The sequence below is a fragment of the Phalacrocorax aristotelis genome, chromosome W (assembly GCF_949628215.1).
Source record: "Phalacrocorax aristotelis chromosome W, bGulAri2.1, whole genome shotgun sequence".
Classification (NCBI taxonomy): Eukaryota; Metazoa; Chordata; class Aves; order Suliformes; family Phalacrocoracidae; genus Phalacrocorax; species Phalacrocorax aristotelis.
This window is the reverse complement of record NC_134310.1, coordinates 29867056-29892796: the sequence shown is the minus strand read 5'-3', so window position 1 is coordinate 29892796 and position 25741 is coordinate 29867056. Positions and strand designations below refer to the sequence as shown.

Sequence of the window (25741 nt, the reverse complement as noted above, 5' to 3'; positions counted from 1 at the left end):
GTGGGCAGGGCCTCCCTCCCGCCCCGCCGTGTCCAACGCGGGGAGCTGCCCCCAGCCCCTGCGCTGCCCCCGGAGCGGCACCTCCCGGCCCGGAAACCGCCGTGCGGGCCCTTCCGGGGCCGGGGGCGACCGGCAGTCCCGGGTCGGGGAGCGCTGGCCTCCCGCCCGGAGCCGTCGGGTGCGGGAGGGGAACCCACGTCTCCCAGCGGCCTGGGCCGGTCGCAGCCCCAGCAGCCGCCGGCGAGTCCTTTTCCTCACCGAAGAGGGTGAAATTCCTGACTCCGTACGTGCGGGCCGGGGGCTGTCGCTATCTGCCTCCAGAGGAAGCGGGAGAGCTGAAAAGGGAAACACTTAAATCCTGACCAGCTTCCAAGGAACGTCCGCTCGCTGCCATCCCACAAGAGTCTCGCTCTAAGAATTTCAAATCAGCTGAAGTGCTGAATCACAGAGCTAAAAAATAAACCGCTGTGGCAAATCACCCCATGCTCCTCACTTCCTTCTCACTCCCACCCATTCTTGTAATTTTTTTATTTCCCACTGCTTATGTTGGATCTGCGCCCCCTTCAACTCCCAGGATAAAACAAAAATCCCGATGGGGTCATACAAAAAAGCCTGCCAGATAGGTCTATTTTTACGTTGGCATCCCTGATGTGGCGGCGGCAGCGTGGGTATCTCAGGTTTGATTTCTCCCCAAGAAGGAAAGCACCGGCAGACCAGAAGCACCGCTATCTGCTTGGCCTTTGGAAACATAGGCTCTTGCCAAAGGCACCCGTGGGAGGAAGGGGGGGACCTTGACCGGGGAAGTCTGTGACACCAGGGACTGGGCGAACTTGCTGCCCTGGCTCTGCCGCCGGCAGCAGCCCTGTGCGCCCCTCGGCACGGGGGCTCAGCACCCTGCTTTAATCTCCAGCCTCTTGGTTCTGGTGCAGGGACGATCCCAGTGCTAATGGAAACCCCAGGCTCCACACCCGCAGCGAAGCCCCGGACCAGCAGCCACAGCAAGGCACAGGCTGGCACGGCACGGGCTGTCCAGTTTTAGGGATGTGTAGGAGTCCTCATCTGACGAGGTCGGGGGGCCAAACGCCCTTCTGGGAGCTGGGTGGTCCCAAGCCCTGCTCCCACCAGGGGAGTCCCCTCTGAAGGGGTTCAAGGAGTCGGGGACCCTGGCCCTGCTGGGGTTCACATGGGAACCTCAGCAGCACAAGCTTGCCCAGCAGCTGGCTGCCAGCTGAGAGCTGCATCGTGCCCGTCCATGGCGCTGTCTTCAAAGGAGATGATGAGAACAAAAGGTTTGGGGGTTCTCACAGCAGCCCTGGAGGAAGGCTCGTGGGAGTTTCAGGCATGCGCTTGGTTGGGCACAGACACGCTCAACTGGTCCCGTTCCCTCCTCCAGGAGCTGAACACCTCATCTTGGGGAGCTTTAGAGGCAACAGCAGCAAAACCTTGGCCTCCCGGGCTCCCTCGCCTCACCACAATCTGCTGCTGTTAGCAGACAACTTGCCTGAACTCAAACCCCAGCCCCCCAAACCAACCGCGGAGCCTCACGAGGGCAGAGAGGAACAGAGCCCCCTCTGTCCTAATGGCCGCAACACGTGTGGTGCAGCCACAGGACCCTGAACTGGGACCCCCATCCTGCCGGCTCTGCCGTGGGGAAGGGCAGCACTGCCTCCGGGACCCCCATCCCGCCAGCTCTGCCGTGGGGAAGGGCAGCGCTGCCTCCGGGACCCCCATCCCGCCAGCTCTGCCGTGGGGAAGGGCAGCGCTGCCTCCGGGACCCCCATCCCGCCAGCGCTGCCGTGGGGAAGGGCAGCGCTGCCTCCGGGACCCCCATCCCGCCAGCGCTGCCGTGGGGAAGGGCAGCGCTGCCTCCGGGACCCCCATCCGCCAGCTCTGCCGTGGGGAAGGGCAGCGCTGCCTCCGGGACCCCCATCCCGCCAGCTCTGCCGTGGGGAAGGGCAGCGCTGCCTCCGGGATCCCCATCCCGCCGGCTCTGCCGTGGGGAAGGGCAGCACTGCCTCCAGTGATGTCCCCCCCATACCCCCACCAGCCCCGAGGGAAGCTTCCCTTTCTCCCGCTCCCATTTGGGCTTTTAACCCCATCAATGAGCACTGCTCTCAGAAGACTTCATTCATTCGCATGCATTAATTAATCAAGCAATTTTGTCATGCTTTCTGAAATACCCTTTCTCTAGAGCTTAGCACCAAAGGCTCTGGCTCTATTAAATCATATCCCTGAAATAAATCCCCCTGCTCTGACTCTTGTCCCACACGGGGCCGTGGGCACGCTGGAGGTGTGAGCAGCATCCCCACAGGCCAGGCAGGACCATCCTCATCCCCATCCACGCTACCAGCTCTCTTATCTGAGAGCAGTTGCTGGAGCCTAGCTAGCCGTGCAATTCAAGGGTCTAAAATCCCCTAGAGCTATTTATTTGGTGTGATACAAATATGAATAAGTAGATACACTGGAAGATCACATACTGATCCATTCAGCAATGAACCAGTCTCCTCCCGTAACCACCAACGCCTCTGCAGCTGGTGCCACAACCACTTATTTCACTTACCACGATCGCCTCCTCCCCCCCATCCCAGCCCGGTTCCTGTTTTAGACCTGAACTCGCTGGCCTCGCTGCCTGCGCTGCCCCAGCCCACAGTCCCCAGGGGCCACCGCCGAGGAAGCCCCGCAAAGCCAGCGGCCCAGAGGTGCAGGCTCTGCCCCCGCACGCTCCCCCCATGGAGGGCACAGCCTGCAAGGTGCTGCTACGCTTCAGATGCCGGGGGTCCCTGCCCCATGGAGCCACCCGTGCCCCCCTTGCTCTGGCTGCAGGCAGGTGCTGCTGCACCATCAGGTGGTCTCTGGGAGCTGCTCCAAAGGCAGCTGGTACCCCTCCTCCCCCTACACATGCCCCAGCCCACCTATTGCAAGAGCCCAGCTCCCTGGGCAGGGCTGCAGATAAAGCCTCTGCCCTAATTGCTGCCCCTTAATAAGGGAGGGGAGGGCTTGCAGGTGCTTCTGCAGGAGCACCCCTGCACTGTGCTGGTAGCAGGACCCTGGTGGTGTGGGGTGCAGGGGTGGGGAGGCACTAGGGTCGGTGCTGAGGGGGAAGACCTCCCCCTCAGCCTGATGCTGCTGCTCCAGCAGCCCAAGGATGAACATGGCAGCTTGGAGGGGACCCCAGCACAACTTTTCTTGTGAACCTGTTGCTGCTGTGACATGAGACAGGTGTTTCCCAAACACTCCAAGCCGGGAGGCTGCAGCACAGCCCCTGCTGCAGGCAGCAACGGGCTGTGGTTTGGCTGCTTTCAGCTGCAGCCCCCAGAGCTGGGGAGCAGGCAGGGATGCTCCTGACATGCGGTAGGCTCTGTCTTCCCTGGCCGCCCACCCCATGTGCGGTGTCACCCCTGTGGTGGCCCTGCCTGCCCCCCACCTCCCTGCTGGGCAAGAGCTGGGATGGACCCCCAGGAGGGGCTGAAGCAGAAGTGATGCTGCTTTGGGGTGGTGGGACTGGGGGCACTGGGGCTGCTCTGTGCCTGCACTGGTGGGAAGTGAGGAGGAGAAACGTGATGTGCCGGGGACGCAGCTGAGATGCGTGCTGACGCCTTGGCCCTTGAACGGAAGGGATGTCCTGGGAAATGGCTTCGCTTCCCAAGAAAAAGCCCTTCTCAGGCAGCTGGGCCCTTGGAGGGCACCTGGTCCCAGGAAAATGGGGACAGAGATGGGAGTTCTAGAGCCCTGGTCCTGCAGGCTTTGCTCTTGTGCGTGCCGCAGAGCGGCTCCCACCAGCTGTGGCTGCGTCAGGGTGAGCCTGGCCACTGCCGCATGTGGCTGGTTCCTGTTTTTTCCCACAGCCTGGAAATCCCCTGACTTTCCGCCGGGGTGAGGAGCGAGGAGCCCTGCACCCAGCTGGCTCCACGCCTCCCCGCAGCTTCGGGAAGAGGCGGCTTTGGGGACAGATGGGCAGCCCCCAGAGAACCAGGCTACCCCAGCGCCGGGGGCCCATCTGTGCAGGTGGCAGGGCTGGACCGTGCAGGGAGGGAGGGATGGGACCTGCCGGGGTGGGGGAGTCCTGCAAAACCATCTCATGTTTGGGCAGACCCTTCCCTGCCCCCCTGGCTGGGAAGCCGCACCACGGCCGAGGGCTCTGGGCTTTGCCTGTCTGGCAGAGGGGACGAGGTGGCAGTGGCCCACATGCAATGAGCTTTGTAGGCCTCAGCCTGATTCCCCTTGGCTCCTGGATGGGCTGACCTCCCTGCTGGAGGTGAAGATGCTGGTTCAGATGCTTGGGAAAGCTGATGTAGCCACAGGCTGCTGATAGGAGACAGCGCTGGGGCATCCGAGGGTGCCTGGTGACACCCCATGTGTGCTGGGGAGCCCTGCAGTCAGACCCTGGCTTGCCCCACTCCAGCTGCCCATTCCTGGAGGGGTCGAGCAGGATTTCACCTCGGGGGGAGCCCCGTTTTCCTGCCAGCCCGGCGGGGTGGGCAGCAGGACCGGCAGGGAGCAGAGTGCAGCTGATGCAACGCAGCTACGGAGCTGCAGCCGAAGCGATGGGAGCTGAGGCCTCCCACCTGGGTTTCTCTGCTGTGGATGGTTTCCAATTGATCCTGCCCTCCTGCTGCTGGGAACCCGTCCCTCTCGGGAAGGGGAAACACAGCACTTACCAGAATTTGGGTGATCGCTTTCCAGCACTCTGGACTCGGTGCCAAGATCGAAGTAAATCACATGTGGCCGGGTGCTATCATGAGAAAAGCCTGTGAGGGAGCAGGATGGGAATGCAGCGCTGGCAGTAGCCTGGGGCGCTCAGCGGGGCAGTCTGCTCCTGTGGCACCCCCTCTTCTGCACTCTGGAGATGCTCAGCAGCCCTTGGGGCCTCCCCTACCTCCTCCTGCGGTTGTGGGGCTGGACACCCCAGAGAAACTGGCAACGGAGCTGGGGTGAGACCCGGAGCATTGCTGTGCTCTGACACCCATCCCTGGGGACCCACTGAGCCTTTGGGGATCCCAGGGCGGTGGGTTGTGCTGTGACACTGCTCAGGCCCCCAAAAATGGACTCGGAGCTCTCCTGCCTGGGCTTTGTGATCCCGTGCAGTGCCAGTAGCTCTTGTGAAGAGGCAGAACTCATGGATTTGGCCTGTCCTGCCTCAAAATAACAGCTCAGCTTCTGGAGCTGGTGCCCCCTGTGCGATTCCTGGCCAAGCCTGGCTCAATCCCTTTGCTAAAGGGTTTTTTAACCTGTAGTGCAGCAGGGCCTGGGAGAAAACTGCGGCTGCAAACAGCGTGTTCCTCTGCACGCGTGCAGCTGGTAACTTCATGGACCAAGTGTGCCGGCACCTGCGACCAGCTGCTCCCCGGCAGGAGCCGGCACGGGCTGCGCCGGCAGCCCCCACGCTGGAGCCGGCCATCGTAACACAAACCCTCGCCCCGGCGGTTTGGGAGTGTACGTGTGTGCTGGGGTGGGGGGGAGGCTGCAGCGTGCTCTGACACACCCGGTGAAACCCTTCCTCTTGGGAGACCCTTCTAATGCCCCTACGGGGGGGAAAGCAGCCTGTGAAGCCCAACCTGTATTAGACGGCAGAGAATCCCCGCAGGAGAGGCATCTCAGCCATCTCCGGGGCTGTCGGCCGTGCCAGTGCCTGTGCTGAGTACAGCCCGTCCCCTCGGGATGTGCCGGGGTGGTGGTGCCGGGCGCTGGGCCGCTGCCTTGGAGGATGCCCTCGCAACTGTTTGGCCTCATCCCACGTGTCACCCCCAGTGCCGGGGTCCCCTTGCTCAGGGCGAGGAGGAGGAATCCTCCTCCTGCTGCTGCCCGAATCTGGAGAGGGTTTCTTTCATAGTCCTCTCATTTTTATTCCAGTCCTCTCCAAGACCTTGTGCATGGCCACAAGGCCTAGCAGGCTATTTTCGTTTTTTGATAAAGGTGGAGATTCCCAGGTAACCAAATCCCTTCCAGGAGATGAGCTTAAAACATGATTTAGTGCAAAATTCAAAATAAAATTCACAACTTATTCAAAGGGAACTATTACACGTGTCACATCAGGGATGTTTTCTTCCCTTTTTGTAACACACTGACCAAAGCAAACGGCAACAGCTGGAAACGGTGCCAAACAAACAGAGCCTTTTAAAAAAAAGAACAACAAACAAGCCCACGCAGCAGGTGTCTTGCAGCTCGGGACTGATGCAGAGCTGCTACGGGGCAGTGCAACCCACCAGCCGCCCTGCCGGGAGGGCGCAACTCCCATCTCCCCCTTTCTCCCATATGTAAACTTTCCTGTTCCAATACAAGGAGGGGAAAAGCAAGTTTTATAGAGATTTCAGCAGCGCCCAGCTCACGGGGGGCAGGGGTTGAGGAATCTGTGTCCCTGCCTTTAAATGCCCTTAAACACGGACTGTCAAAAGCGCGGCACAACCGACGCCAACTGGGAGAGCTGCGGGAGAAGCGTTCCGAGGTGGGGGAGCGATTACGGAGCCGGCGACGTCGGTCTGGACCCGGCACGGCCTTCGGTGCTGGCACAGAAAATGAGAAACCTGTGGAAATGTGGGATTTACAGCACCAGGAAATTTGCAGTACTTATTAGGAACAATCATCTCCCTCAAGACACGCAGCACTGATATGGGCTGCGCTGGGGGTGGGGAGGTCTCTAAAGGCCAGATAAACGTGTGCTGGAGGTGATCCGCGGTGGAGGCTGTCGCAGCGGGAGCGGAGGGCTCCTGGCAGCGCGTTTTGGCCCTGTGTTTCCAGGCGTGGCTGTGCTGAGAGGAGCATCCCTGCCTGCCCACTGCCCGTCCTGCCTGCGGGGAGATAAGCTGTCGGGCAGGATTATCTCCGAAGGCGCTGTGTGTCTCCCAGGGCCCGGGGTGGTCCCTGGGTGCTGCTGCTGAAACGCAGCGGAAGGCAAGTAAATCACTGTGAGATGAGAAAAGTCTGAGGGAGGCAGGAGGGTACGTGAGCGAATGAAAAACACAAATTATGTTAGTAAATTCCCTGGTAAATCCACCTCCTGCAGCCAGGGCAGCGGCATCAGGAAGGGTCGGGATGTGCCTGGGATCAGCGGTGGTGCAGGGATCGCAGAGGCTGCCGTGCTGCTAAAGATGGGCAGTTCAGGATCGCCTGCGGGTTTTCGGATCGGCAGGAGCACAAAGGCCGTGTTTGACTGGATGGAAACCCTTCCCCATCCGCGTTTTTGATCAGAAGCAGAAGACCGCAGCGCCCACACTGACATTGCGCAGTGGAAAGAAACCAGATGCCGCCTGCCAGCCCAGCTCTGGCTTTGCTTCAGAGGTTGCTGCGGCATCCCCTGCGCCTGTATCGCCTCTAAGGGCTACAGATAAAAACCACATTCTGCTTTATTTACTGTCCATTATTTATTATTATCCTGGAGCATGAAAACGTGTTGGGACTGAATGCCCTCACCAAAACACCCAAGTGTATGGGACCCACTGGGAGCCTTCGGCGGGGGAAGCCGCCAGTGAAGCGTGACCTGATGGGGGGAGGACAGGAAAAAGGGGGCTGAGCAGGCACCGATGGCGGGATGGGCCAGCAGCTGTTGAGGAGGGACAGGTATCCCCACCTCCCAAGAGCTCTCACAGCAGAATTCCCCACATGCATTCCAGAGGTTTAACACAGGTTGAATTTAGCATGAAGCGTGCAGATCAGCAGAAGAGGTTCCCAAGAAAGATGGGGTTTGACTCAAGCTGTGCTTAAAACAGGCAGTGCCAAGTTACTGACTGTTCCTAGAGGGTGGGCAGCGAAGGAGTGGCTTCCCTGCCGCCAGCCCCCAGCCAGACCTGAGCCTGCGCCTCACCTGCAGACACCCGCCAGCCCCACCAGGAGGGCTGTATGTGGCAGGGATGATGACCGGCAGCAGGAACTGCTCAGCCCTGCCTGGACCCGCACGACTGCCCCAGGCACGGCCAGCCGGGATGCGCTGGGCGCTGGGCTGAGCTCTGCGGGCCTGAGGAGCTGCGCACAGGAGGCTGGGGAGGCCCCAGGCTCACCCCAACCTTGGAGCCGCTGCAGAGCAGCCCGAGGGCAGGCAGCTCACAAGGATGGCGGCAGCAGGGCAGGCTCCTGGCAGGGCCCGACTTCGCTCCTGGTAGGGCAGGGCTCCACTCCTGGTAGGCCCAGCTCCCTGCAGGGCCCAGCTCCATTCCCATTAGGCCCAGCTCCCAGCAGGACACAGCTCAGCTCTCAGTAGGCCTGGCTCCCGGCAGGGCAGGGTTCTGCCCCCATTAGGCCCAGCTCCGCTCCCGGCAGGCCTGACTCCCGGCAGGGCAGGGCTCCACTCTCAGTAGGCCCAGCTCCGATTAGACCCTGTTCCCGTTAGGCCCAGCTCCCGGCAGGGCAGGGCTCTGCTTTCAGTAGGCTCGGCTCCCCGTTAGGCCCGGCTCTCCGTTAGGCCCCGGTGGCAGACACGACGAGGACAGGCCCCGCGCCTCGTCTCCATGGCACCCGCTTCCCCTTCGCCCTCTGCCCCCTGCCCTTTGCCCTTTGCCCTCCACCGCCCCGCCGCCGTTAGCCCCACCCGTACCGGTGACGGACAGCTTCCGTGGCCTATCACAGCACCCCGCCACTCTCCAGAGTGAGTGGGCGGGCTGGAAAAGCGACGAGCCAACCGGAAGCGAAAGCTGCACGGCCGGCTCCGCCCCCTCGTGGCGCCGCCGCAGCCAACCAGCGAGCGAGCGCGGGGGGGCGTGGCCGGCGCCGCGGCCAATGGGAGCGCACGTTGGTCGCCAGGGAGGTGCGAGGCCCGGAGGGGGCAGCGGCGGGAGCGCGGCGGGGCCGGGCGGGGGCGGGAGGTAAACAAAATGGCGGCGGCGTGCGGGCGGCGGCGGGGCTGGCGGCGGGCGTGAAGGGGCGGCGGCGGTTTGCGGGGCGGCTGGGACGGGGCCCTGGGCAGCGCCTGGCGGGGCTCCCCCGGAGGCGGAAGGGGAGAGAGCGGTGCCGGTTCCCGGCCCGGTTCCCGAGCCCGGCGGTGGGGAGGGGGGGACGAGGCTGCCCGCCCCCTCCCTGCCCCGACTCGGCGGCGGGGCGCGGAGGCCCGGGGTTGCGGGAGCGACCGGGGGGGCTGCGGGGCTGGTTCCCCGGCCCGCGGGAAGGGCCTGGCCCGGGCGGGCTCCCCGCCGCCCCGCCGGGGGAGCGCGGCTGCGACCGGGGAGGAACCGGGGCCGCTCCGCCCCGGGGGTCCCTGCCCTCCCCGCTCCTGCCACACTTTGGTTGCACTTGAAGTGTTTTATCCCCCTTTTAGCCCCTTCCCCGGGGGCGGCCGCAGAGTCGCTTGTTTTCCGTCCCCCCACCTGACACCTGTGGAAGGAGCGGGGAGAGCCTGGGCGAGGTCAGCATCTCCTTGACCTTCCCTCCTTGGAAAGGGAATGGGGTGTTTTGGGTGCCGGGCAGAGAGAATTACTTCCTCCTGGTTGTTCCCGTTTTAAGGTGGGTTGGTAAAGCTGTAGCAGGTTTTGCGTTGTCTGGCACCGGCTGACACCTGGACCAGTGCTGGTGACACATCATGTGCCAGGCGGAATCCAAGTGGCTGAAGGATGCCCCTGGGAGATCTTGATAGGCACCGAAGGCCTCAAACTTTTGTAGGCGTGAAAAGCGAAGACCTTAGAATTGTTTCTGAAAACTCCTTCAAAGAAACTTGGTTCCAGCTTCCAAACGGCTGAAAACCTCCCCCCATCCGTGCTCGTACGTGGACGGTGAGGACAGCAGGGCAGAAACGCTTCCCCTGCCATCCAGTCTGGAGTTGGTGACTATGACCTGCTAGGAATGGAAAGTCACGAAAGAGACTCGGCAGTTGTCTGTTTTTATGTGGTGCCCTAAAGTCCCAGAGGATGACCTAGCACTTAAGAATCAAACTGGGCCAAGTTAAAGGCCGAGTTGACTTGAAAGAACCCTAGCAGTGGGACCAGGTCAGAAGCAAAGCAAGTCCCAAACCGAGTGTATCTGGTCAAAGATATATATTCTTTTTAAAAGACATTGTGTTACTGGAGCCAGGCCTGGATCTTTTAGCATCCTCTTGAGCTGGAAGCAGCTCATAGGTTTGTTTTGGTTTTGTTTTTTTATTCATGTTTGTACAATCTTCTGAATTCTTTTTTTTTTCAAGAAGGAGTAAAAGGGAGTGTTGGAAACTAACAAACAGGATTAAAACCCTGAGCGCTTAAGGAAAACAGGTTAAGGAACTTAATCCAGGATGGATATGCAGGAGCCACAGCAGCTGGGTATGTTTGCGGAGAGTGAGCTGATGTCTGTGGGGATGGACACTTTTATCCATCGCATTGACTCTACGGAGGTCATCTACCAGCCGCGGCGGAAAAGGGCCAAGCTCATTGGCAAATACCTGATGGGAGACTTACTTGGAGAAGGGTCTTACGGCAAAGTCAAGGAGATGTTGGACTCCGAAACCCTCTGTAGGAGAGCTGTGAAAATACTGAAGAAGAAGAAACTACGCAGAATTCCCAACGGGGAGGCAAATGTGAAAAAGTGAGTAAATACTTTTGGTAGCTGGGAACTGAGGGGTTAAACTTTGTCATTATTTTCCAGCTTGAGTTCTGTACCAGTTTAACTAACAACTTGCCTTTCTGCTGTGGCAGTGCTTCCTAAGCCGCAGGTAGTCGGGAATCTCTTTGCCACTGAACTGCAGCCAGCGCTCTTGTTGAGGGTGCTGCTTCTAAATGCTGCCTGATGGTTGGGGACGGGGAAGGGAGCTGCTTCTCGAGGCCATGGGAGGCAGGTCGGTCTGAACAGCCAGCCCGTAACACACGCCACTTTTTAATAGTATTGGTCAAAGAGTAAATAGTGGTTCCTAAAGAAATTCCTCTTTAAGATCTCTCGTTGAAGAGGTAAGCTGTGGTGCTGTTGGCCAGGAGAGGTGAGAGGTGGCATAGCTGAGAGCGCAGAGATGGAGAATGCGACGACGCGAAGGGTGTTATCTGTGTATCTGACTTGGGGCATGCGGTTCTCGAGCTCTTTGGGATGGCAGTTATTGCTCCTGCCCGTGTAGTAGGTGATCCAGCGTAGGGTGCACCCAGTGGGCATAGGAAGTCTTGGGGTTTATTCTTGGTTTTGCTGCTGACTATTGAGTTTGGGAAGTAATTCAAGGCGCTCTTCAGTTGATTTCTGCAGCTGTAAAATGGGGACAAGGGTTGTCAACTTCTTTTTTTTTTCCAGTGACTCAAGATGAGTGCTTGGAAGCTTTTAAAGTGCCACTTACATCCTGATTAGTCAGGGCACAAGTAACTAATTAAAATTACCTGTGGGAGAAGCCTGGTGTTGTGCTTCATCCGTAGGGCTGGGTGTCTGAAACTTTCCCTTTTCTTGGGGCCGCTCTGCTCGCGGGGACCTCGCAGCCAGCTGTGTTTTTCCCCAGCAAACTGTTTGTCACAGCCCTGCGATATAGTTGCTTATCTGCCGTGAAGGGGAGCCTTCTGCATCCAAAACAAACTATTTGCAAGAGTTTATCTCGTAGTGGGAGGGAAAACTTGCGAGGTGTTTAGAAGACTCTTGTTTTGCGTCTTTAGCTGTGGCGTGCTGAGTGTAGAGCCCTGACCTAGCAGGGTCTTGTTTCTGTTTCTCAGTTTGGTTTGAGTTTCCGAGCTCAGCTGCGAGGTATTTCACATCCTGTACCAGCACTTCTGTCAGGGAGCTGTTTAAGTTTGCCTGCTAACCTTCAGTGACTGACTTAGCTACGGAATAGTCACAAATCCTAATGCCGGGGCCTCCCTTTCTCTCCTTTGCTGGCTCAAGTTCAGAATCAGGGTAAACTGTTGGTTAATATGTAATAAAATGTTTCTTGTTTTTCTGGTAAAGGCATGAGTGCCCCTTTCCACCCTTGCCCCCTCCTTGAGTTACATCAAGAGCATCTACTGAAGAACCCGGAGATTGTTCCCTCCTTAGTGAAAATTTAATTTTAAAATTTTCCCCCTTCTTAGTGAAAAAGGCTTTGCCAAAATAACAGGAGAGTTTCCTGATATCGGAGCCATGGTAATGGTCCTGTGTCCCGAAGTGAACTCTGTAGAGGTTTTATTCATGCACAGAGCCTGTCTGTGAATGTCTTGTTTGGTTTCATTAAGGTTAGTTATTAAAGCAGATGGGCCAAGCACCCCTCTGTTTTGCTCTGGGTGTTTTTCTGGCTCAGCTGCACCTGCTTCAAAACACTGAGGCAGATTTTAGATGTTGTAACAGGGGTTTACTTTAGTTCAAGTTCCTATTTTTGTCACCTTGTCCTTTTCTCTTTGTCTACCTAGTTGTTTGCTTTATCTCCTCCTTCAGTGGTGGATTTTTTTAAGTTAAAATGTCACATTTTTGTGGTACCTGTGGGAACCTGACCTTATGGAAACCCTTCGGCGCTCCTGCAACAGGCAGCAAAAGCTGTCTCTGATCTGAACAAACCCATGGTGGTGAGATACGTCGTCGAACCTGTATGGTTCGACTGGTCGGTGTGGGTGGGGGGAGCAAACCGTTGCTGTATTTCCAGGTAGCACTGGAAAAAGTACTCCAACATAGACTTTTTTTAATGTCACGTATTGCTTGGCCAGACTCCACTAGAATTTCACTTTCTACAACTGCGTTTGAGCAGCTTTGCCAAGTGGTTTATACCCAGCAAACTACTCGCATGTAAGAGAAGAGCAGAAAAATCAGATTGTGGACTGAGTTGCACCAATAGGTTCTACTTTCTTTCTTGAAAGCTACTAATAAGTGCAGTAACAAGTAAATGTGTAATTCCTGTGTCACAGTGGGGCCTGCTTCCAGTCCCACTCACGTCCTTATCTAGACGAGGATGTCTGCAGCTCAGGACGTGTGAGATATGAGTGTGATTAGCTGTCTAATCTTTGTAAACATCCTGACTTCAGTTGGTGCCCTTTGAGATTAAAAATCTCTTCATCTGCCACCAGAACTAGACCACTGCTTGGCACTCCCTCTCCCTGCCCGTGCCCCCGCTGGTATGTGCAAGCAGGAGGCTCTTCCAAAGCATTGGCATTCATGGTAAATTAAATGGTCGGGAGTGAGAGTCTTCCGAATCCCTGACTACTTCTTCTCTCCACTGTAGAATCACTGCATAACATCTTCACTATTTGTCTGCTCTCTGGGAGTTGTTTTCTTCATATAGTGCTGCAAACGTGTTAAAAAGCGCACTGGCAGAGGGTCTGAGCAGTCGGGGCGTGTGTTCAGGCTTGGTTTGAAAGTGCTTATCTCTTGGAAGTGACCATTTACTATTTCAGTCTCAAAATACCCTGTTTGTACAGTTTTCTCTTAACTGCAAAGTCAGGGCCTGTTCCTACTCAAGTGATCTCCAGCATTTCTTACCATATGGGAAAAAGCTACATGTGTGACTTGGTTGGTCTGACAGAGACGTAATTGAATGATCATAATGGGCTTGTGCCTCTGCCATTATCACAGGACCCTCTGTATTGCTGCTGCTGTTGTGAAGGTGAAACTTGCATCCATAGTGTGTCATCAAAGAAATTCCCTAGAAAACAGTTCCTAGGCTGTTGGCCCTTGGGTAATAACACGGGCAAGTAACAGACAGGGAGTCATGACAGCAGGGGAGAGCACGACGATGAGGAGCCGCGGAGCATCGTACAGGTCTGTGCCGCGGTTGGGGGCCCTGGACACGTGGGGCTGGAGGTGCAGCTCGGGCCGTTAGTGCCATGTTTGCGTTATTCCTTGCTGACGTTTGAGACGGCAGCCTCGTCCTGCCTGCACGGGCTGGTTGCCCCCGCCCTGTCTCTCGGTGCAGTAAGGAGTTCTGGGGACTGAGAAATTAGGACTGAAAGATGTTTGAGGCTTATTATATAAAATGGAGTGAGAGTCCTCTACCCCAAAATACTCCAGCCCTTAAGGGACCTGTGAATCCTGGTGAGGGTTTAAACTCGTATGACACACATTTCCCTAAATCAGTCTCGGGAATCTAGGTTTCTCTTTGGTCACTTTAGAGAAGGGTTGGGGTAGCTTAGTCAACCAGACAGTACTATGGCTAATTACTGCTTCCAGTTAACACAAAAAGTGAGTTTAGTAGGATTGCCCAAAAGGTGAAAGAAAATTTGGAAGACGATTTGTCTCTAGCAGCACAAGTTTAATAAAACTGTGTGCTAATAGCCTCACACTTTAATTAAGTGTTTGGGACTTTCTGTGCATATCCCAAGTGTCTTGTACTGTACTTACCGCACTCGGTGACTACTTAGGTTTGAATATATGCTCATTAGAATTCCTTGGAGGTTTAAAATGTGTAGTAGGCCTGTACTTTGACAATTTGCTCCTTGGGTCTGCAAATCAAGAGTCTTGTACCTGAGAACGTGGCCAGTTGTGCTGAAGGAAGGACTTGTTGCAAGCCGCAGAGGCGTGTGCTGCAGACGAAGATGGGCTGAAGCTGACTCATCTGATTTCCTGTCCCTCGCTCCCAACCGAAAATGTCTGCAGTACGTAACTGGGTGGCTCCGTTGTTTTCTTTGCTGAGCTGGGTGTTTGCTTGGGTCAGTGGTGAGGTGTTGGAAACTAACGCATAGAAGAGCTCAGGTGCTGCGCTGCGGTGGATATAGGGCTTGTAATGTCAGGCATCCCTGCTGGGAGCGTGGTGTGGAGGAAGGCCTGGAACTAGTAAAGAGAAAAAGTAATGCTGCAATCTTCGCCTTCCTCAGCAGCCAGACACGTTCTGGGGCAGGGGCCTCCTGCGAGGGCTGGCCTGCCCGTTGCTGTCAGCTTGTGCAAGGTGAGAGCTGTCGGGGTTCAGATCACTGTGTTCAGTGGCAGAGGGCGCGCTCCGATCTGCTGCCGGGTGCACGTAAGGACGGGCGTGTGGTGACCGCAGTGGGTATATCCGTATCTTGATGTCCTGTCACGGCCCTAGGGGAGGGAGAGGCAGCGGGAGCGCGGTGGGGATGCTGTAATGCTCGCAACGTTATTTTGTGTGATGGCTGCAGAAGAACCGTTGGGATACTTGAAAGATGTAGGTCAGCGCTGGATTCGTCAACAGATAATGGTGTCGACCCTTCCCCGTGTCAGATGCACGTTCAGATGTGTAAAGCTTAGTTTGAAGAAGGAAATAGTGAAGTGTTCTGCTCAGTCCTTATCTGAAATATCACTCGTGCCATGAGAGCGAGGAGGTGCAGCTTCTCACGTGGATGAAAGCAGCAGTGTGATCCTTGTGAGTGGAGGGCTATTTTCTAGGTGAAATAAACAGGAAAAAGCTGTTCACAGAGCACACCTGAAATAAGTTCATCTGCTTTGTGGCACGTCGGGGATACTAACTTGTAATTAAAACTTGCTTTGGCTATACAGGGTTACAAAATCAATCTAAATAAACACAGAATGTAGTTGTTCAGTTGCATAAAGACCATGAATGGTTCTTGAGTCCTTTGTAGCAATTAGCAAGAACGGTGTTAGTGGATTTATGGTACGTGCCAGAACGGGCATATGGAGCTGTTCTGTGCACGTCTCCAGCCCTTCGCTGTGGCACCAGCTCTGCAGTGGAGGTGTGCCAGTTCCTTGTGCCTGCTTCCTCAGTACCACGTGTCGTATGTAGAGAGCTTGAGATGGGCCACGGTCGTGTGCTGAAGAGTGGAGGAGTGGGCGAGGGTAAACGTCTTCCAGGCTGAAGGCTCTCGCTGCAGACCTGCCGCAAACCCGCATTTCTGACAGGATCTGACCTCGTGGGTAGTATGGAAAAGATTCACCATCACGTGTCTCCAGTAAAATCCTAAAAGCTTAGACCTGTGGAGGAACCTTGTCAACCAAAGGAAGGGAATGAATCTTTTGGCTGTACTGCTTGTTTTTATTTAAGCAAGAATGGCTTTGACGAAACTAAGGCTTGAGACAAACTGTAGAAGGAATGCTAAATCTTACGGGGAAGATGCGCCCTTACTAGAACGGTCCAGGAAGAATGTCATCTTTCCAGGCTGTCCTTGGCATCTTCCCAAATCGTGTAGCACATGGTACCAGCAGGCAGCTTTGCTACATACAGTTCTGAGCAGCAGCAAGGCCCTGTTATTTGCCAAAGCAAGGCACCTTGCTAGGGATAGGTCTTAAGCTGTCAGGATGAGCTTAATGGGTTGGGCAGAACCACATAGAAACCTTTGAGTTTGAAGGTCTTTTCTCTTCCTCCTCCAAGATGGTTATACTTTGAAATAGGCACTTTGAATATACTTTGAAACTCTGACAGTCTGTCTTGCCGAACACTTGAGGGCTTTCTACTCTGGAAAACTAGGAACAGAATTCCATAATGGGGACTCTTCTGGCCACGTAATGGTGGTGTTGAGTAGGATGGGAACGGAAGCGATTACCACATTGCAGGGAGCACAGCCCAGCCTCCTCGCTGAGGTTCTCCCTTTCCCCCTGTGTTGGGAAGAGGTCTGATCTCAAAAGCAACCGTTGTGATTTAAATTTCATCTTAAATTTTTAGAGGTAGCAAGGAAAAGAGGCAAAGCTGCAGCAGCTCGGAAGGTATCCTGAGAACCGGAGCAGACTCGCTAGGCTAGTGTGGGAAAGGCAGGAAGCCACCTTGCCTTGGTTGCGAGGAAAGGCAGCGGACTGTTGGCATGCGATTCTTTCCTCGTGCTGTGAACTGGAACACGGTTGCGCAGGCAAACTGCAAGGAAGGCACGAGGCTGGGGTGCCTTTCTTGTTGTTAATTTTGAAAAATGTAAATTTAGGCACCTTTTGACGAGGTGAGCGCCCACGTTCGCTTGCTCGGTGAAGTTTAAAAACCAAAATGGAATCAGAGGTAACTGTGGTCTGGCTGTCCCTGTTCCTCAGCCGCTCTAGATTGCAAGAGTAGCTAAAAATAGAAGTAATCTTTCCTCTGGGAAATGGGCTGCTTGGCCTCTGCCCCAGAGGTGGGTGCTCTTCACCAGCGTTTTAGATTGGATCACAGAGTCGTCCTGGGGAAAAAGAAAATCATTACAGAAATATGAAATATTTATCAGTCCGTTGAAGGTAGAAGGAATTAGTATTTGTGCTTTCAAGCCGTATAACAGGGAATGAGCTGTTGGGATCAGGATTTAAAATGTATTCCTAATATTGGAAGCTGGCTTTGCCTTCACAGCAAAGTAGTCTTATTTAAATAAGTATGTGTGTTCACTCCCTCTCTCACCGGCTTGGTCTGAGCACTCAGCCTGTCTCACTTCATTATGCAGAAACTTCTTAGACCGACACTGTTGCTGGCTGCAGTTTCTATGCTAATTTAATCCACTTCAGCCTTTTGGTCATTACTATAATTAGAGCGGGTGCATCACTTCGCAAGTCTGCCTGCCATTTAAACTAAACACTCTTCTGAGCTTTGCCTTGTTATCCGAGGTTTCTGTTTAGCTATCGTAATTTTATTTTTTTTGAAGCCATGTATGATAAAGGAAGAGAGCCTGGCCTAAACTTTGGTAGTGAAGTGATACTACTGCTCAGGGATCCTTAAAAGATCTTCAGAAACCTGCTTGTGTCTTATGGGCCTTTCGAAGGAGCAGTTACTGGTTTGTTAGTCGGAGGCGATGCATCAACAAGCCTTTGTACCGGCCACAGCCTGTTATTAGAGGCGGGCTGATTGTGCAGGCCGGGGCGAGCGGCGCTCCGAGCTCCGGGTGCCGTGTGTTGGGGCAGAGGCTTTGCTTCCGAAGCGGTGCTCCGAATTCCTTGTAACGCTGCTTTCAAGAGTCCTAACTCTTTAAATGCAACCGTGCTTCTTAAAGCAACTCACCAGACAGCAGGAGAAAGGCGCTGGAAAGAAGAGTTTATGTACAATTTAGCACGAGCCCAGAACCAAGCAGCAGCAGCACGAAGGGAAGAGCAGTATGTGCGCTTCCAGACACTGACAGAACCACCCTGACCTGACTGTCCTGATCCTCCTGTTTCTCTTCGCAGCTGGCATCCAGTGGGATTTTGCAGGCTGAGTTTAATGCAAAAGATACTAAAATGTGGTTTGGAGCGCAGTGCAAAATCCCAAGAGGCAAAAGATCGAAACGGCTGGTATGAGATGACATACAAGGGTCCGTTCTCGTAGCCAAGGGAAGATGTCTCCTCACTCAGTTTTACATTATTCTCCACAAACAGAGGATTCAATTCAGATCCCTGAACTGTTCAGTCAAGTTAAGGTAGGACTAAAGTTTGGAAGAAATGGAGTTACTGGCTGGAACTCCTGTTTTTGACACATTCTTGAGATTAACGTTGCAATTATTACATTGGTCCCTTCATTTCTTCCTTCTCCTGGAAGTTATAGCTTTAATAAAGGGCATTATGAAACCGCCTCAGTAGTTGGCTACTACATGTGAGGAATTCGATGTGTCTCCAGGATGACTTCTGTGCAAACTCTACCGTGAAGACACTTAGTCGGGTCACACAAGCGGCCTGGCCAGCTCAGGGGTCTTTGCCCTGCAACCACGGCGGTGCTCGGGGTGGGCAGCCTGCAGCTGTTAGACTGTGTGTGACGGCCAGGCAGCTCGGAGCGTGGCTCGCGCGGGTTGTGTCGCCGCGGGAGGTCTCTGGATAGCTCGCATCAGGAGCCAGGAGGCGAGCCGGAGGGGTGCCGAGGCAGAGCTTGGGCTTGCTGGGCCCCAGCCGCGGCCAGCTCAGCGGGGGCTGACGGGACTGCTGGGAGGCCGTGGCCATCTCCCACCTGTGAACTTCACTGGAGTTCTTCCATCCCTCAGCTCCGTCTCCTGGCCGCAGGAGGCTTTTGGTGCAGGGCTGCTTGGGTCGGGAGCGTTGGAGGCTGGCTGCCCCTTTGGCAGCCCCAGCACGTTGGCTGCCTTGCCTTTTCTGGCCGCAGACTGCGTGCGTCGTGCGAGGTGCGGCGCCGCTGGTGATGCGCTTGTCTCTTTGCTAGTGACGTCCCTCTCCTGGTTCTTCTGTAGTTTATATGTTCTGTAGAAAATCGCATTCTGCTGAAGAGCCCCTCTTCAGATGAATTTATTGTGGTATAATAAAAAACCAATTTGGTTTCATTTGTTCATGTCTTAAGTAGATTAGCCGGTTTCCGATGTTTTTATATTTATGTTTAAACGATTTCTATCCATTCACAATACAACTGTCAGGAGGAATTGCTTGTTAGGTATAGAAACTTTTTCTTTCTTTTTTTGGCAAGTAACTAATACTCAAGTTGCTTCCCGGCTAAATGGCAGAATCTGTGCTGAAATGGGCTCTGCCGCGTTAGCTGCTCCGCCGTGTTTGGCAGCGGGCGCTGCCCGCCTCTGACAGCAGGAGCGCACCTAGCTGCACGATGCCGCGTTACGCTGACATCTGCGGGGGTTGTTCCTGGTCACGATGCCGATTAAAAACATACCCTGAAGTATGAAGGCTGAAAGCCTGAGCAAATTTATTTCTGCTCTCATAACTACAGATGACACTTACGTACAAAGAAGCACGAAGTGCAAACGTAAAGGGTTTGTCTTGGAAGTGACTGTCCTAGATATTACGGTGAACACAAATGTAGTGCATCCTTAGGGGTTTCACTGGAGGGGCTGAGCGTGAGCTAAGCTCCCAAGAGTCCAGCATTGTTTGAAAAGCTTTAATTGGAGGGAAGCTGATAAAGCTGCATCTTTGACATGTGGAGCAAATCAGGGAGGCTTTGACTTGCCTGGGCAGCGTTTCTGCCCCAGTTATACCTTTCCTTTAGTCAGCACGAGCTTTAACTGGGAATGGTGAGGCACTTGCCCAGGGCCACTGGGAAGGGGACCACAGGGGATGTGGTAAACCCCTCTTGTACGGGTGGGAGGAGGAGGCGGAGGCTGGGCTTGTGGCACCAGGCCCTTGCAAGCCCGGTGCCGGAGCTGCCTGGGGAGGCAGAAGGTCTGCAGAGTGTGTCCTCAGGTTGCTTCCTCTTTCCGCACAGCCTGGGGTCTGAGGGTCCGGCAGGATCTCACCAGCAGTTGTTTTCTGTGGGTTGGCTCAGCACGATGCGCGTCTCCTGATCAAACTTGCCATTGCCTTGTTCCTCCTCGCTTTGAACGGGGCCGTTCTGACTGGTCAGCAGTAGGATGCGGACACCCGATAGCTAAAGGGGAGGACTGAATGGAGTTTGTGGGTAAAACTGGAATAAAGCTTACACTGGAATGCGGAATAAAACTTTACATTAGCAGAAGTGTCACAGCCTGTGTTGAGTGGCACGAAAGCACCGGCGCAGGGCATCCTTGTGACCGGTTTCATGTCCAGCACAAAGGCAGGCTGCTCCTTGAGAATCGTCCTCCTGCTACTCTTTACCGATGGGCTACAATTCCTGCCTAGAGAAAACCGACTGGCTGTGTGATGTTAACTGAAAGGGTACGTGTTTCTAGTCCTAGTCCATGACCAGTGACTGCTTTCATGGTCTCACCTTGGACTAGCAAATTCCAGAACACACAAGGCCGTCTGCCAAACACCACGCATAGGTCATTGCATGTGAAGCAGCTGGGGCTAATACCGTTTGAAGTGCCTTTGAAATCCATGTGGTTTAGAAAACACTAATTTCATACCATAGTAAGGAAATAGGCTTTTTAAATGTAACTTTTTTCCTCTTCTCTCCCTGCAGGGAAATTCAGCTCCTGCGAAGATTACGGCACAAAAATGTTATCCAGTTGGTAGATGTATTATACAATGAAGAGAAGCAGAAAATATATCCTTTTTTCACGCAGTTGTTAACAAGGTTTGAATTCCCATTGTTCTCTGCTGTAGTGCTGAATCATTATAGTTCTGCTTTTTGTTAAGGCCCTTTTGAATGTTTCTTAAGCTTAAAATGTCGTTCACTGGTATTAAACATACGGCATGTCTGGAATACTTTCCACACAATACTTTCTCTTAAGTTTCCCAGCTTCCCAGTTAGGAACAAAGTATTGTCCTCAGGTTACAGATGCAGGGCTGGAGTGGGGCAGAACTGACCCTCAAATACTGTGTTTTGTTGTGACCTTCAGCAACTCAGAGGTGAAAAAAGAGCTGTGGATCTGTCCTTTCTATCCTCCCGTCCTAGCTGTGGTGTGCGTTAGTGCTCTCTTCCCCTGAAGATGAACCTTTTATTGTCTACGCTATGTGAAATCAATTTTTGTAATGCTTTTTCCTCTAAGTCCTTGGCAGTGGTTTAGGTATTTTTTTTTCCTTCCCTGAAGCAGAAGAATCTACTCGTCCTCTGGCATCCGGATGCCTGAGCTCCCTCCTTCCTCTGGAGGGTCTGCACTGCTGCAGTGCTGCCTTTCTGCGGGCAGTCGGTATGCTTTGCTGCCGGTTATCCTTAACAAGATAAGATGAACTCCCGAGCCTGCCTGAGCCTCCTCTGTTCTGTTGTTTGTGTGAGTCTCTTGTGACAGCGCTTTAAGCGACCTAAAGCTTGTAACAGTCATGAGAGATTGAAAGCATATTGTTCCTGTGAGATCTACAGCCCAGCTTTTTGAGACTAAACTGTTCTGTTCTTGAATCAGCTGTGGCTTGTGATCTCGGTCCATCTCTCAGACTGTAACATGTCGTTCCGGTGCAGGGTGTCCCCGGGGTACGCGCAGACACCAACAGTGTAATGACGCGCCATAACTTGCGAGTAGCGGGATTTCTGAGTCTGCCACACGCAGGGTGCACTCAGACTTGAGCCAGTCTGTAAGCTTAGTGAGCTGATCTGTAGCAGTATGTGTTAAAAGTGGTTGCTTCTATTTTTGACAGTGTTTTCTAAATACTCTCTTCCAATTAGAGTACTTCATAAAACAGGTAATTTAATTGTGTGCTTTCATTAGATCAGATACTCTGCCACCAAATCATTAGTGTAAAAAAAACAAGACAACTTTTGTGTTTTATAGCTGTAACAGACCAAAGGGACTGTAATTCAATTACTGTCTATAGAAAGATACTATTTAATTAATAAGAAGCTGGGATGCTGAAGGAGAAGCATGGGGAAAAAGAGCCCGAGAGAGACCTCATGTGTTGGTAACAGGTGATGACAACCCAAAGTGGTCATTCAGAAACGTGACCTCCCGGAGCCAGAAGGGCTGTTCCTTGCTTTGCTTTCTGAGCAGTAGCATTTGAAGAGCAACACATTTTCTTTTCAGTACTTTTCCCCTACAGGTATAGATTAGCTTCACTATTTTTATCTTCTTCTACACTCTTAAGAAGCCTGTTTCTACACCTGCTTATTCTGTGCGCGTGAGCGGCAATACCTGGAGAAACGTGCTGCGTTCGCTGGGACTGGGAGCGGGAATTCATCCGTGATCGTGCCCTTGCTTAACCCTTCTCCAGCTCTTCGCTGGCACTGCTGGCGCCTGTGCAGCGTGTCCGAGGATGTGGCAGCACAAACGCTTGTGCGGCTGCGTGGTGAACACGTTTGGAAACGGATCCAGACGAACAGTAACGTCCTCTTTTGGGTTGGCTTTTCTGTAGGTCAGTCCCTTACTCATTTCGTGCAAACGCCTGTGTCAGTGCCTTGCAGGAAGCGATACAAGGTGGAAGTTGAGTGGGGTGTAGGGAAGGAATGTCAGCTTCGTCCTTACTAATGGAAAAAAATCCTCATTTCCACAATGACAGTTGTGGCATTTGAAATTGGGCCTGTAGAAGGAAGGATTCTGTTCCCGCCTGAGTTTTCTCTTCCTGATAGAAGTGAACTGCAGGCTTCAGCCGTGTTTATACTTGGGAAGATAGTGTTTGAACACCGTCCCTGCCCTGTCAAAGCCTTCAGTGACTTTCTTTGGTAAAGGGAAAGCTGTGATGACTGGATTAAAAATACCAGCTACATTTAGTATTTGATGGGCTGCTTTGATGACCTGCTGTGGCTGGGAATGCAGAGCTAGTGATGAATGGAGAACTAACCCAGGCAGAAAACAAACCCAGTTCAATAAGCAGCATCCCAGTTGGCACCCTCTCCCGACAGCTTCTGTTACCAGCGTGTGCAGTTGTGCGTGGGAGCAGAACCCTATTGATTAGAAGAATTGAGAGCCTCTGTCTTGTTGGGGGACCTGTAACAGATCTGCTCCAGCCTGAGAGTTTGTGCTCTGATCTGGCTGATCACCCAGGGGTGGGTCAGTTACATCAGAAAGGGGTGGGAAACAGTCTGGCAGCGAATGAAACCAAAATCAGGCTGTCCTTTGTAGATGAGAACGAGGCCTGGGTTTGCTTCCCGGGAGTTAGTCTGTGTAATCTACTGTTAGTATTATTCTGTTGAGGGTGGGAGAGTTGATGTCTTCCACATCACTGTGATGTTAGTAGCTCACAGATTTCTTCCAGAGTAAGAATGGTAGGAATGAATTTTGGGAGCTTTCTGCTGTTCTTGATTCTACTGATTTACTGGGTGGCATTATGCCCATCGTAACATCTTAATGCGTTAGTGACCCTCTGAAAAGCAGCTCCTATGGGGGGAATGTAGCACAAATTTAATGAGTTTGGACAGTGTTTTGAGCTCCTCGATAGAACGTGCTACAAAAGGGCAGCACCATTTTTAGCTCAGATCCTGCTTAAAGCGTAGGTCATCTCTTTAGCCTCTCCTGCCTCAAGAGTTAAGATGGCATCCTGGGACATAAGCAACTTATTTTAGGTTTAGGTTAAGAAGGCATCTGCCAGGAATAATTAGAGTGACCGAAGAAATGCTTTGTGTTACTGGAGAACGTGGGCTGCCTGACAGTCATGCTTTTCTCTGCTCTTTATCTTGAAGGTGCACTCCCTTGGCAAAGCCACCAGATGTCTCAGGGTCTGTTCTTGCAAGCCCCTCTCAGCGCACAGCCTGCCTTTCAAAGCCCAGGGAGAGGAGGAAAGCGGAGGCAATTACTGCTTTAGGCAGTTGTGTAGTTTCCATTGTTTGGCCCCAGCGTTAAAGCTGAAGGAGATGAAAACTAGAATATACTGCAAGGGACCAAATGCCAAAAAGTGCCACCAGTTCTTGGCGTTCTGTAACTTTTTTATCCATTCAGTTTCAGAAAGGCATCCCAGCTCTCTAGGGATCCTTTCTCCTGCTACTGAGATCCTGCCATGGGGATGGGGGTAAGCAGGAGCTGTCAAGTAAGTGCACACAGCCCTGTCGCTTTGAAACGGGAAATGAAGAATAACAAGCTTTGGGGGAGGCGATGGGAGCTCACTGACATGTCCCGTGTGGAACAGCCGGGACGCTGGGAGAAGGCGCTACAGCCTGCAGCTCTTCTGCCAGGGGTTCCCTAACTTTTTGTTGCCGCTTGGGAGTGTTATCCTACTTCTGTCATGCTTGTGAGCTTCTCCAGCTTCGTTTCTGTGGCGTTCACATCCTGGTTCAGGTCTGATCAGGGTTGCAGGCGGTCGTTAAGCAGAATTTTCTCGTGGGTTCGTTGCCTCCTCCTGTTAGCCGGTTGGAGGGGGGTGGCTACCTCGGGAGGTGCAGCGCAGCTCAGGCTCTGCCTCTCCGCCATGGGTGCAGCCGGTGGCAGGGCTGCCTGTGCAGCAGCTCTCCGGTTGTGCTGGAACGGGGCCGCAGTCCTCACACAGCGTTTGCCTGAGAAGCGTTTAACCTTGAAGCTTCCTTAACTCTGCCTTCACGTATATGGTGATGGAGTACTGTGTGTGTGGGATGCAGGAAATGCTGGACAGTGTCCCAGAAAAGAGGTTTCCAGTTTTTCAGGCTCACGGGTAAGTACAGTTTTGTTCCCTAGGCTGCGTTAGCCTCTCACCGCTGTGCTCTCATGAGTTCAAGAGCACGTTCTACTCTGCTGAGGCTGCTGGCTGCACTTTAAAGTAAAACTGGCTTTGTGTAATAACTGCATCTTTTACATCCATGGAAAAAATGAAAAACTAATGAAGTGGTGGCAGGGATAGCCCTTAGGTTCTGGGAAGAAAAATCTTTTCTATTGAATTTTCTGTTACTTTTGTTTTCCTTCATGAGATGCATGACAGCCCTTCCTGGCCCTTTTCCTACAGCTCTGCTGTTCCGCAAGGACGGGTGCAGCGGAGGGATCCCTGAGGACTTGCCCTGCCTAAATGGAGGCGAGCCATAGAGTTCAGTGTCAGAAAAGAGATTAAAGGCCTTTGAGTGGATTAAGGATTGGCAAAATCCAGCAAGATCTTTTAGCTTGTTTAGTTAGCAGACGGGATAATCTGGAGCCCCTTTCACTGTGCAAGTAAAGGAACCCTAGAATTCTGGAAGTAGATGCAAGAAGATTGTCATGTGTATCAAATCAGTGCAGACCAGCAGATCTGTGGTAACAACATGTTTTTATGGTCGTGTTTTCATTTTGTTTTTAAAAAGGTGTCTGAGATTACAGCTAGCCTACGTGAAATACGGGCAGGCTAAGTCAAGTATTATTTCTGGATATCATGAGATAAGACGTGCACGCACAATTGTTGCCAGGCTGTCAATGTGGAATCCTTGCTGCGTTACAGCAGTGGCCTGCCTGTAGTCTCTGACCATCCCCACGCTTCCTTTGCTCAGCCAGTAAGCTCTACCAGCAAAACACTCCTTTCTACTGGCAACTTCTTCCTCACCCCCTGTTAGAGGAAGCTATGCCATGGAAAGAGCATCTTTTGCTAGCTTAGCTTAGCCTGGCTTACAGCAGATGTCAGAATTAACCTTCGGGTCTGTGCCAGCGCGGCGCTCAGCGCCTACAGGATGCGCAGACTTGCAAAGAGGGCGCTGGCGTGGAGGAGCCCAGACTCTGAAGCGGTTAGCGCGCTGCTGCAGAGCTCTGGCAGGTAACTTCTGACTTCGTGAGAAGATTAAATACCATTTCCTACGCACCACAGTTCAACCTCAAGTTCCTAAGCATCAAATGTAAATGTGTTTCCGACTTATAACAACATCACTCTTTGTGAACTACTGACAGTACACACAGCATAGTCGTAGTCCGTGGAAGTGCTTGACTTTTTT

The 25741-nt window shown here is 53.4% G+C and overlaps 2 protein-coding genes and 1 long non-coding RNA gene across 4 annotated transcripts in view; 1 reads left to right on the top strand and 2 right to left on the bottom strand.

Annotated features, from left to right (window-relative positions):
- Window positions 1-279, bottom strand: part of SBNO2 (strawberry notch homolog 2) — a 67868-nt gene extending 67589 nt beyond the window's left edge. The window contains exon 1 of the mRNA XM_075077277.1: window positions 259-279. The gene's annotated coding sequence lies outside the window, so the exon portion shown is untranslated. The remainder of the gene's footprint in view (window positions 1-258) is intronic.
- Window positions 280-8863: 8584 nt separating this feature from the next.
- The window catches only part of STK11 (serine/threonine kinase 11), a 165141-nt gene continuing 148263 nt past the window's right edge, over window positions 8864-25741 (top strand). For both annotated transcript variants that reach the window (XM_075077334.1, XM_075077333.1), the window contains exons 1-3: window positions 8864-10476; window positions 20480-20563; window positions 24418-24507. In XM_075077334.1, the coding sequence (XP_074933435.1) occupies window positions 10187-10476; window positions 20480-20563; window positions 24418-24507 (464 nt within the window). In that variant the 5' untranslated portion in view covers window positions 8864-10186. The remainder of the gene's footprint in view (window positions 10477-20479; window positions 20564-24417; window positions 24508-25741) is intronic.
- Window positions 10083-12376, bottom strand: LOC142049553 (uncharacterized). The gene is made up of 2 exons (XR_012657749.1): window positions 11247-12376; window positions 10083-11118 (listed from the first exon to the last, which is right to left on the bottom strand). It is a non-coding gene; the product is annotated as an uncharacterized LOC142049553 (long non-coding RNA).